This window comes from Protopterus annectens, chromosome 13.part0 (assembly GCF_019279795.1).
Source record: "Protopterus annectens isolate FY-2018-M chromosome 13.part0, PAN1.0, whole genome shotgun sequence".
Classification (NCBI taxonomy): Eukaryota; Metazoa; Chordata; order Ceratodontiformes; family Protopteridae; genus Protopterus; species Protopterus annectens.
Genome location: NC_056747.1, coordinates 281971012 through 281983885, shown reverse-complemented (window position 1 = coordinate 281983885; position 12874 = coordinate 281971012). Strand labels below are relative to the sequence as shown.

The following is a 12874-nucleotide window of genomic DNA, read 5'->3' as shown; positions in this document are numbered from 1 at the left end:
CCTTTTCTTTGAGCCACTAATGTTATAGATATTTTTTAATTCCACAGGTTAATTGTGTTTTTGCTCTATTTTGTTTGCTATTTTGGCCAGGGTCATGACTGAAAAGGAAGATGGAGCCAGCTTACCTACCCAGTTTACAAACAAAATAAAAGGTAGAACAGCATAATTAGATGTGGCCACTTTGAAGTCCGAAGTAGAGATACTTTAAAAAATATTTGGATATTCGTTTGGTATTAACTACCAGACATATAAGGGCAGCAGGTGTACTTGGAATGCAACTCTGGTAAAAATATGTTTTTCGCAGAGTTACTGCATTTATCCACTAAGGAAGCCTCTGTTCAACCAATCCCACAGCCCATTTCTAATGTGAAGTTTTTACTAGTAGTAAGTAATTTTTTTTTACAATTATTTCAAAGAACAAATGACATTAGCTAATACAGCCAAATTAATACAGGTTCCTGTTCTGGCTTAGCTACCTCATTCTCTTTCCAGCTTAACTGTATTAAACAGAACTATTAAAGGAAATTCCTGCCTTTGTTAAACCTAGGAATAACAGCCTATTTCTGAAGTTTCTGAGGACATGATACTATGACACACTTGCTTGCATTCCCAGAATACACATATGCAATCACTTCTTTCTCTCTCTCCCCCGTTTATGCACCATGTGGTACATTGTGCAGTCACAGCACCTTTCAGCACTCAGTTTCTGCAGCAGTTACGGGTTTTATGTGCTTAGGTTGCTACCACAAGGCCCAACCCTCATCAGAGGGTGCACCACACACATTCACATGCACACATTCACACCTAGGGCCAATTTAGAGCGCCCAATCCACCTACTGCTTGTCTTTGCAATGTGGGAGGAAACCGTAACACCAGGCAAAAACCCACACGAATGCAGGGAGGACATGCAGACTCTGCACAGAAGGCACCTCAGTCTAGAATCAATGCAGGGAGGACATGCAGACTCTGCACAGAAGGCACCTCAGTCTAGAATCGAACTGTAGAGCCTCTCGCTGTGAGGTGACAATGCTAACTGCTATACCTTTGTGCCGCCCAATCTCTTCTTTACAACAGGCAAATTTCTGAGAAATGGTAAACATATTTTTGAATGTTTTTAGTAAACATGACTTTTTAAAAAAAGCAATAGGTATATATACATTGATAGAAATCTAAAACCAATAAAAGCAGTATGCATTTGGACAATGTTCATTCACTCTAACTTTACATAAACTGTTCAATTCCTGCCTTCCCTTAAAATTTTTACATAAATTGTTCAATTCCCAACTTCCCTTAAAATTTCACTCCTCCTCCTGAACACTGTTCTGCATATATTGTTCCCACATATTCCATTTGTATGCATCTTCCTTTTTCTAAAGATTCTACTTCCAGATCCTTTATCTCAAAGTAAATAAAATTCCTGTGCTAGAACTGAACTCTGACAGCAGTATGCTCCTTTGAGCCACTTTTGTTCTCTCCTGTCAACACTGGTAAACACTCTTGAAAAGGTTGTTTCATCTGTGCTTTAGGAGTATGTTGACACCTATGTCTCGCTTTGAGACATTCAGCAAGGTAGCTGCTTCTCTACGACGCCCCCCCGAGTCCTGACACCATGAGGATTGCACTTGTTGCATTTAGCTCCCTCATTTTCTACAGGAGATCACCCTACCTGTGCACTTTTTAAAAGTGTGCTGGCATGGGAGGTTTCTCCCACTTACCCAGTTTTCATATGTAAGACAGAAGCATTTTTCTTTGCTAGTTAGTCTGTGACAGTATGGACTTTTTCTAAAATACTATAGATTTCTCATTAGGATATTATATATAAAGAGGTTATAGCTGAAAACAGGTTTTAGTGGGCCAGTCCATCTCCCTGTTCTAAATAAAATAAAATAATGCAGATGAGCTCCTAAAGGCAGGGGAAAAAAATGAATATCACACCTAACGTGGGTCACAAAAATCAAATCAATGCAGCTTCGGCGAATTACTAACTGCAGCTCCCTCGATATTCACCTCTTAATCTGTGAAACGGTAGTTTGCCAAACTAGTTAACCAAAAACTAACTTACAAGAAAAAAAGCAAGTGATGTTCTACAAGGTATACGTTCTGTGTGTGCATAATGTCAGACCATAATTCAACAGAATTATTTTCATGTTTGCAAAGTTTACATTACAAATTTCAAAGCACAACTCGGATCAATAGTTCAGATGTATACTAGCATAATGCTACATTTAACTTGATTACCGAGAGAGAGAGACAGAGACAGAGACTGCATTCTAACCAACTCATGAAAATCAAACAGATTCATCTTAGCAGGGTTACTAAAAAACGAGACTATGCCTTTTATGTAGGCCACCAAATCAAAACTTCATGTATCAATGAAAAAAAGGTACAGAAGCTCGGTTGAGTTACAAATAGCAAGTTAGTTACCTCAGACAAACTACACAAGCCAAAATCTTGTCTCTCAGAGTAATGGAAAAGAAAGCTGCTTTATCCCAACATAAAACTATAAAATATGCAACATGCTGTTGGCTTGGCAAACTCTGTAGGAGGAAGCATCCAGCCTTGGCTATAAAACCTAGACAAAGCATTCCACCTGAGCTGCAAACCCTATAGATATCACCTAATCTGGCCTACTAAACAGCTAGTTACTGCTAGTCAACTGTACTATCAAAAAAAAAAAGTTATCCTTAGATGGACTAAAAAAAGTAACCCAGCAGTATTGCTGTTAAGATGCCAAAAACAACGCCACAGCTTGGAAATCAAAAGCACATAATTAACAGCTTAGCTGAGACACTAAAAGCAAAAATAACAATCTCAGGTCACGCACCAAGAGAAGCACAGGCCAAACTGGCTATTAAAACTAAAATTTTTGTGTTTCAGACCGTGTCTCAAAAGCTAGATGCAGCCACTAAACCAAGATATAATATCTCAGTTTTGTGATACTAAATGCACACCGTAGCAATGCAGTTCCCTTCCAGTATCAAACTGCAACATCTAAACAAAACTAAAGAAAGCAATATGCTTTACAAATAGGCCAAAAAAAAGCAAGACACCTGTAGCATAATTAGTAAAGTTGACAGGCTACATCTAAGTGTGATCATAAAACATGTGATATCATATCCTAAGAAAATTACAAAAAGGAGGGCACTATTCTAGTTGGACCGCTTAACACATGATGCCTTTATATAAAAGTATCATAGTTGATTGCTAAAACCAAAAATGTTTTATCTGGTCTACTAAAAGTGAGAAAAAAAAATTATCAGAGCTACTACATTACAGATGAATGTATCACACAGTACAAATGGACTACAAAAGAAAGTTGCACCTTTGCCAAAAAGTAAAATGTAAATTTCAGCTAAGTTGCTACGATTGACAAAGCATCTTGCTACTGTTTGCCACAAAAGTTAATCAAAACAAGAAAATTCAATTTAATTATGGAAAGATAACACAAAATTACTGACTGGATTACCAAATACAAGAAACTGCATGCCACTTCTCCCAGAAAGAAACATTTGTCAAAATGTAAATGACTCATTTAAACAAATCCAACGCAACTTTTTTCAGTGAAAGAATGATAATGGAAGGTGATGCATTAAAGGGCAATTATACCCTTTAACAGGGAAAAATTTACCTCCAGAGTCATTTTCTCCCTGTAATACTACCTAAATGTAGTTTAGAGCCCAGCATCAGTAAATAACTGATGCATTATTACACTTGATGGATTAGATGCTGGGTACTACAATCCAATTAGCTAACATACAGAGTCATATAGCACACTGGGTACATAAATATACATACACACACCCACTCTTTCCAGCAGTATGCCAAATGACCCCCACCACCACCATTAAGTTAGCACCTAAATGCATATTAATAGTAATCTAAATTTGAAACCACATTACTAAACAAATGGTATAGGAGCACATGGTAACCCAATTTACAAGGAGTTTGTAAAGCTCCCATGCACAAAAGGTCCACTTCTCTACAGAAGGATGAGTGAATGGAATTCCCAATCCATCAACAATGGACCTCTAGCAGGTCAAGTAATAAAGTTAACATATCTGACATATCTAAGCACAAATTCCCTTCCTGATCAGTCTAAATTTTAGCTGAATGCCGAACAGTACTGCCAGGGTGAAAGAAACCAGTGGTTGATCCACAGATGAATGAAACCGAACTCAAGATCCACCAAAAACTTAAAACAACTCTTGATTGAGTGCTTTTGTCCAACATGGGACTTCATCAGAATAAATTAAACACAAAAATGCAAGACATTTAAAATCAGACCGGCTACATTTCATGATTTTTGTGAAAAAATATACCAGTTTGTTAAACAAAAAACCTACTTACAGTTTTTTTTTTTAATCTTATCAAAAAAGAAAAAAAGTGCATCATTTGAATTAACTAAAAAACAAGATTTAAGATTCACAAAGGCCAATAAAGGCAGTGGACTGGTCATCTCATCTTATTATATTGCTGCTACAGAGAACATGTTAGAAAATAAAACTGAAAACAAACAAGTTTCTTTGGTTTATATTCATTCCAGATTTAAATTTATAGCTAACATATTGTTAGATTTGTTGAACAATCAATGTATTTCCATTAAGATGCATCAATTTATGAATGTCAAAGCTCCTATGACAGCACTTCTTTTTGGTATACCTAAACATCATTCTGACCAGTTTCCATTATCTTTCAGACCTATTGTTTCTGCCTCGCGTAGTGCTAGAGAGGGAATTTCCATCCGTTTAGATTCCCTTTTAAACCCTCTGGTACAAAAGTTGGACAATGTTATGCGATTTTTTGAATTTATTAAAATAATTTCAACATTTACAATAACAAGTTCATTATGTCTACCCTTGATGTGAAATCATTGTACACTAGTACTCCTACTGTACATGTTTGGAATATTTTAGACAGTCTTTGGGCTAGAAGACTTTTTTTTCTAATTCCACCATTAACATGTGTTGTTTATTAGTCGAGTTAATGTTGGAGAACAACTTTTTTCTGTTTAATGGAAAGTACTGTCAACAACTACAAGGACTTAAACCACCAAAGAAAAATATATTGCAGTTTGTTCAACCTGTGAATGTGGGTATAAATTAAGGAACATTTGTATTCCATCAAAACAAAGGATGATTGTAATGCCCTTTTTAAGTATTCACAGGTTTGTCATTGTTTCAAAAAGCTTTACATTTCAGTTTTAGAACATGGAGCATTGGAGTGTAGGGGTGGGGATTGCAAAAACACACTTGAAAAGCAAGAAACTTTGTGGCAAATCAAGTTACAGGCCGATAACCTTCTAGATTAAATGATACTATCAATATAAAATGTTTTTAAAAAAGACAAATTATTTTAGCTAGGAAGTTTTCTTTTTAAACAGATTGATTGTTTAAGTAATTACTGTATCATGTGATGTGTAATTTTACTGACTGGTCTGAGTTTAAATGTCTTGCATTTTTGTGTTCAATTTATTCTGATGAAGTACCATGTTGGAAGAATGCACACAATCCTGAATTTTATTACAGTTTCTAGTGGATCTTACGTTTGCTTCCATTCTTCTGTTATGTTGCCACTGGAGTTTATATTGTTGTGGCTTATTGTCGGCTTTACTCTATCCAGTCCTTGTCATTCGAATTTATTATGTTGGTCCGCAGACTAAAACTCAGATGGACGAATCCTACAGAGCAGATTTCCTAAAGGTAGCCAGCCCCCACAGGTATGATCAAGGCAATAATGTTTGGTAGAAGTGTAAAGCATGGACCAAATGGCCACACCACAACTGTTGGCATAGCAGACATTCTGAAAGAAAGCATTAGAGGAAGACACCCCTCTGGCAAAGACACCTTTGAGTGCATTAGCTGCCAAAAGGTGGTGACTGACTGATGAGAAAACATAATGTAGTTGGCAATCCACTGGCAAGAGCAAGGCCTTCTCTCCTGGATAAGAGATGAAAAGTTGTCCCATCTTCCTAAAATCATACTGCCTGCCTAGTACTTGAGCTGACGATGCACATTTACTGTATGAAGGCCGCTCTCTCCCCTTGGTTTCTGCCATCCTAAAGAAAACCAGGAGATTTTACTGGTTCCAAAACCACCTCTGGGAGGAAACAAAGGTTCAAACTAAGGGATATCCTCATCCATATGAAAGAATCGATACATTCCCTATTCTCAACAGCTAATGAAGAGCATAACATATGGGAATGGATAACGGACAACTTATAAAAAGGTCTGCTGCAAGTCTGGAGAATCCAGAATCTTCCAAACAGTCTTCCCACAAAAAACTTTCATAATCCTCACATTTATACAGACAGACAGACAGACAGACACACACACACACACACACACACACACCCGAACTCTCTGGTCTCACCAACACGAGGAAAAAGTGAAATCACTGGTAAGTCAGCAAACTCACTCAAATGAGTGTCAGCCACACTACTGTTCTGAAAACAGGCCTGCCTTCACAATGCTAAACATTAGCAAGGATGTCAACGATCAGGATCCAAACTGTAGGAGTGGTAAAAACTGGTGGGTTCCAATGATAAATGCAGTTATTGCAACACATTACATCATGGAGTACATAGGCTGGAGTGAGCAGATATCTCCAAACATTAGATTTTACTGAGAAAATGCAGAGTTCTGATTAGTGATGAAGTAATAGCCAACCTATAAATCATAAGAGGATGTTTGAACTGATTTCCATTTTTTCTTGCCACAAATCAAGGTACCACCATTGCCTTTCTATTCTCTTCTTTCATTGTTCCAGAAAGAAATTCATCTTAACCTGCACAGCATGGGGAGACAACATACTTTATGTAGTTTTCAAGTTTAGCTACTATGCACAGTTTTTACATCCAAACACTTGTTTTTCTGAGCTAGTAAAGTGTTACAAAGCGCACAGTACAGATGAAGTGCAATTCTGTTTCATAGAGCTAGCTGACAGACAAATCCTTACAGGAAGAGCAGAAATCTGTTACACTGGAGCACTACATAAACATCCTCATTAAGTACTCTCAGTTTTGGCTAGTAAAGTGTTGTTTTTATCCATTGAATTACACAAGATTAGGGACCTAATATAATCCTAAAAGTCACGTGACTGTGCTTTACCAAGTCCAGGATGTGTCAAACGTCCAGCACAGAAAACTGAGCACTGCAACTTCTTTACAACTAATGAAGACAGTGTTGGACTGGCATGAGTATTTGCTAGCACATCTCTGGATACCTAAATGAAACAAAGGTGAGCTGATTTATCTGGAATATTTAAACACAACATGAAAGACCTTTCATCAGTTTACAATTAAACTCAAAAGCACAAATCAAAGTAATTCAATGAAAAAGACATACTGATATTACTTCCAGAAGAAGACCAAGAAGCCAGTGACTCACACAGCACTGCCATTACAACTAAATGCAGACACAAACCACCTTAGCTTATTGCAGCTTTTCTCTCTCGCAGTATGAGAGCAAACTGCATTGTGGGAGCAAGCAGCACAGAACAAAACTGAACCAACACGCCAGTCCCATTCACAGCTATTTTGGATATATAATAAATTAAGAACATTACTAAAATTACTACTGCATTATTGATTCACAAAAATAGGAAGACATTATGAAAAGAATACTTTCAACTTCTGGATGAAACTGTCCTTTTAAGATACAATGTTTCTCAAATAATCCTTATGTGTCCGTCACAAATCTGTGCTAAGAAACACTGGAATTAAGTCTGAACGTAATACTTCAGTAACTACACAGCAACTGCAAATACATGCTACCCTTGTTCACTGCAAATCCTTTTTGACTTTAAATCCTGACTCGAGTTCACAGATACAACTTTTAAGGTACACTGACAAATTTGTAATTAAGTAACTCAACCTTAGGTTGTACATGTTCTCATAATTACGCTAAACAGCAAGAAGAATGCTTTAGTAACTGAAATTCTTCAGCAATGTTAGTTAAACCCTAATATGGCACAGACTTTGTAAATCCAGACTACAGCAGAAAGTGTTTGTGGTGGGGACTCCGTAGTCTGGGTTTAATGGTGGTACAACCCTCTCTATTTTAATGGCTCATTGTACCATTGAATGAATCAAGCTGTTTCTTCCAAATATGGCTGGTTCATTCATGCCAAACTTATTTTACTTTTTAACATCTTTATAAATTGCCAATTATCTGTTCCAGTAGTTCTGCAATGCAAGGCACAGCAACAACATGTATGTGAAGACCACTGCTCATCCAGGGTGAACGATTTTCAATTCATAATGGCAAAAAATGCCCTTTAACAATTTCTACCAACCTTTTTCAGAAAGCTACATCCTTTTTAATTATATAAATTTGCTGTCCTCGGTTTGGAGGTAGACTACAGATGGATTTTAAGAACATTTCTAATTTATTTTTGCCTCCAAAGGGACTGCATGTTTAGTTGCAGGTCACTTTTGACAAAATAAGATTCACTGACAACCACTTCAGACCTACCAAAATCATTTTTCTCGGAATAAGCCCTGTTTAATGAAAAAGTGTTATACGTGGGAGGCAGGGGACACCCACACACCCAAACAGGGTTCATGCTCCCAGAGTCCCTTACTTAATATAATGACCTCAGACATCACTGTACCATGGGAGAAATGGACATTTCCCGAAACTCAGAGTACTAGGGAGAAGAGGGACAGCCGCCCCACACATTCTAATACAAAAACAAGGCAAAGACTTCATCAGGTCACGCACACAAACAACCACATACACAGGAAAACTCTGCTTTCTACTTGTGTTGATTCACTGAATTTCATTTTGATAAACCCATCAATTAATTTGTATACCCGCAGTCCATCTTTAAACATCTTTCAATCTCACTCACTCTATTTTATCTCTAACTAGGGCCCCAATCACAGTAAACATCTTCACAAATAACATTCAACAAAATGCATGGCAAAGGTCAGTGTCTAGCCCTGACCCTAACCCCCCATGCAAACGATAAACTCAGCAAGCCTTAGCTCTCATCTTCCCCTTTGCTCTCCCATGGGCATATAAACAGCTGTGTGCTCTTTTCATAGTCCACTTAGATGCACACTGATTTCACTGCATTTACAATTTCCTAGTTCCTGTCAGAGATGGCTGTGATAAATGAACCATTTCATGCTTTCTCCCAGTGAAAATGAAACTGCTTTCAAAACATTCACCAACTCCTTACCCTGCACCCAGTCATACCAGGGACCACAGTATTCACAGACCTTGGTCAGTCACAGCCCAGATGGTCAATTTGGCTATTCTGCAGACAGCAAATTAACAGCTGGTGAGGCCCAGCAACACATTTACTCTAATCTCCCTGTTACTCACACCTCTGGGGCCTGTTAGTATGAAACTTAAACTGGTGACAGTTCATCACTTAACAATATGCGTTACATCTACAGTCCTAATGCTGGGTGTGTGTACTACTTGGCTGTGCAACACTGTCAGCTAGTTCAAAAATTACAGCTATAACCTTCCAACGCTACATCTTACAGTTTGTTTTTTTTGGTCTTCACATAAAGGCCAATTCTTGTTCAAAAGCTACATTTCACAGCCTTGCCAATTCTTAGCTATTTTTATCAGCCACAATGTGTTTCTAAAGTTTAACTGTCAACAGCAAATGCGGATTCAACAGTTCACACCAACAAAATGTATGACATACATTTCATGATATCTACTTCCTGAAATCCCAGAATCCTTTGAATGACACTGCAACACCTTGTAGAGAGCAGAAAGGGAATGCCTTGCAGGGAGTTAACTTTTGCTGGTGCAAACGCCTTCCCTGGGTTGAAGAAAAGCACATCTGGAAAATAACTGGCTTGGCATTAGATGCAGTATTGTCTGCTGTATTTCACGTCTGCCTACTTCTCAGATGTCACCATTTACAAGGGATTCTACGGTGTGTAGTAACAGATGTCTACCTTCAGCTGAGCAAAAATTTAATACAATATTACCTGTTTATGATGATTTGCAAAATGTAAACAATGCTGTTGTGCGAAAAGGCTGCACAGAAAACAACACTTATTTAAGTATATGACACATATGGTAGTGTTTTTTTTTCTTTTTAAGAAAAAATTGCCTTCATAATTTGCCTTTGTGCAGCAGCTTTCAGGTTAAAAAGACGGCAAAACAGCAGAAAACTCTGAATATAACCAAAACCAAAGAACAGCATCAAGCCAAAGTCCACAGATGAGATTCTCATTAAATGCAACACAAAAATATTTTACAATTTAAGAACCAGCACTTCACAAAAAATCAGCTCAAACTGCCTTGACATTTCCTTCTGCAGATAAAGGATTTCACTCACATAGTCATGGAAGGCTTTCGCTTCACTCGAATGCTCACATGTCTCTCTTCTGTCAGGTGCTGCACAGTACAGGTCCCAAAACACACTGCGTGGGTAAAAGAAAAAGACAATAAATAGTCACAATGAACTTTTTTTGTTTTGTGAAGGTTAAAAAATGTGCATAAATCACAGCCCTTACAGAAGTAAAGGGTATACTGTGCAGGCAAGTTATTACTCTATGAACATAAACCTCTATAAATGCAATGAGGTGCACATACTTGGGAATTAGAAGGCCCCCCCCCCCCAAACTGTGCATCTTTCTGGGTATATTTCTGTTGCTGTACATTCCATCTACTACTCTGCTTAACGAGTTCTGAGCATGGATGATCCTAGTTTGCATCAGAAGTCTATAGTACCGTGATGTTCCTATACACATGTAATTTTGTAAAGGACAGCACCATAAAACCTGGCAATTTGTCCACTGATGGAATTCACCTTTTCCTCCACATGTTGTTACTCTGGATGAAAAACTGTATAAATGCAGAAATATCACCCCTTTATTTTTGGCTGCCAATTTACATTGATAATCTTACTGTTAATATCAAATGTTGCCCTGAGACAGATGACATCTTAAGAGTGGAAAGTGGGTACATTAACATTATGTGAAGACAACCAAACAAAACAATCTAGCAAAGAGAAGTGCTCATTCCATGCAAGTTTTGCTTTTCTTTTAAAAAAGGTGCAACTTAGCCTCACTGCAATCAAAGTCATGGTTATAAACTCTCCGTACAAAAGTACTGTTGCATATTGTCTAATATAAGCATAAAAATCTTGTACTGTAATGCATTATTCAACTCAGGTGGGATTTTGCCAGAAACAGTGCAACACCTCTACTTGGATACCACCCTCTTCCCCTTGCAAAAATCCTTTTGCACGTCACTGCAGTCCTGCATTGAAAACGGAACAAAAAATAAACTGTTCTCTAAAGCTATAGAAGGCGTGCCATGGCAACAAAATTTGATGGAAGTCCATTATTAGGAGGGATCACATTTGTCACTAGAATCTACCAATATTGACAAAAAGTTGAAACAAATAAAACAATGTAGTTCAAATACTGATTTACCACAAAACTGTTAAGTTTTACTCTCCACATGCATTCTCTTTTCTAAAATACACAAACTCCAGGGTTGCACGACCATGAAGTGCAGACATCCATAAAAGGCTACTCTGTTTCCGTACAAAGTCCAACAGTAGAAGAGTGAACTCAAACAACAGATGTAGCAAAGTAAATTAAACACACCAAACAACAAACCCTAATAAGGCCCATGCAGGGAAAACTCAAACCACCTCACTGAAATAAAAAACACAACAAAGCTACACTTCTGGAAAAAAAAAAAAACTGTCCAAAAGTGTGACTTGATTACAAGCCTGCTCCTTTCAAAGAGGAGAGGATTTTTTAAACATGCTTGCTATAGTATAATTATTTTTTCCCAAAAATAATTGTAGCTTGCAATAATGCTACAGTCATTCTTTAATACCTAATTCATCCCATTCGGGTAACAGAAGAATAAGTGATATGCAAATAATCTTGCTTCCAGCATCCCAGTGTGTAAGTCTCTCATACATTGTTTCCAAACTACAGAACTATACCGGCCAGCCACGTGTCCACTCTATGGGCTCTGGGTACTATTTTTTGTTATGATATTGCCCAATGACAAAAAGTATGAACAACACTGACAACAGAACAAAAATAGTTGGACGACAGTACATTTACTTTGCCCAAAAAAGGCAATCCAGGTAAAGATTTGCCACAAATAGAAGGGAGCAGACTGATGAGATTAGATAAATTGTTGCAATACGACTTGTGTTAATCTTCCTCATTTATGAATAGCCATCAGAAATAAAGTTGGTCTTTTCCCCAATGTAGCATGTACTCTCTCATAGAAAGAGAAAGGGATAGAGATTACCAATTTCAGGAAAACGACATTAAGCTCATAAGTTCATTTGTCTAAAGAACCAGTTTTAAAAGTGTCCCAAATAAAAAGACAATGTATACAGTACATTCAAAGGGAAATATTAATCTTATGAAATAAAGTCATTGTTACAAGTAATAGACTATTAGTGGTTGCCCGTGTGTGTCAGTCAATTCGCTTAAGACAGGCACACTTCGAGTGCTACTTGTGAAAATCAAAGTCAATTAAAAAACATGATCATCAAGGTTGCACTTTTTCACAGTGTTAAGCAATCATGGAGTTGATACTTATAAATTGCCCCTCAAGAAAAAAATAATTTTCTGTGGACTTGAATCACACTAAGTGTTGTCAGTGACTTCACATGCATCCATATACTCCACTGTAGAATACCATGAAAACTAGGCACAATGTTATACACTTTTCCTACCACTGAGCGTTCTAATTATGGCAATTGCAATTTACATGGCTTGTAATGCTTTGTATATAATCTAGACATTTGGAGCCATACACTGCTCAATGTAGACCTTATAATATAAATCAACACTAGGGGAACACAATATGCAACTGCATATGGGTCTTAGAATGAAGCAAGTCCATGACATAAACTCACAACT

At 37.4% G+C, this 12874-nt stretch overlaps 1 protein-coding gene across 2 annotated transcripts in view; it reads right to left on the bottom strand.

Annotated features, from left to right (window-relative positions):
• Nucleotides 1-12874, bottom strand: part of SSBP4 (single stranded DNA binding protein 4) — a 1807268-nt gene that overhangs the window by 1110688 nt on the left and 683706 nt on the right. For both annotated transcript variants that reach the window (XM_044053843.1, XM_044053842.1), the window contains exon 4: nucleotides 10309-10393. In XM_044053843.1, coding sequence (XP_043909778.1) covers nucleotides 10309-10393 — 85 coding nt within the window. The remainder of the gene's footprint in view (nucleotides 1-10308; nucleotides 10394-12874) is intronic.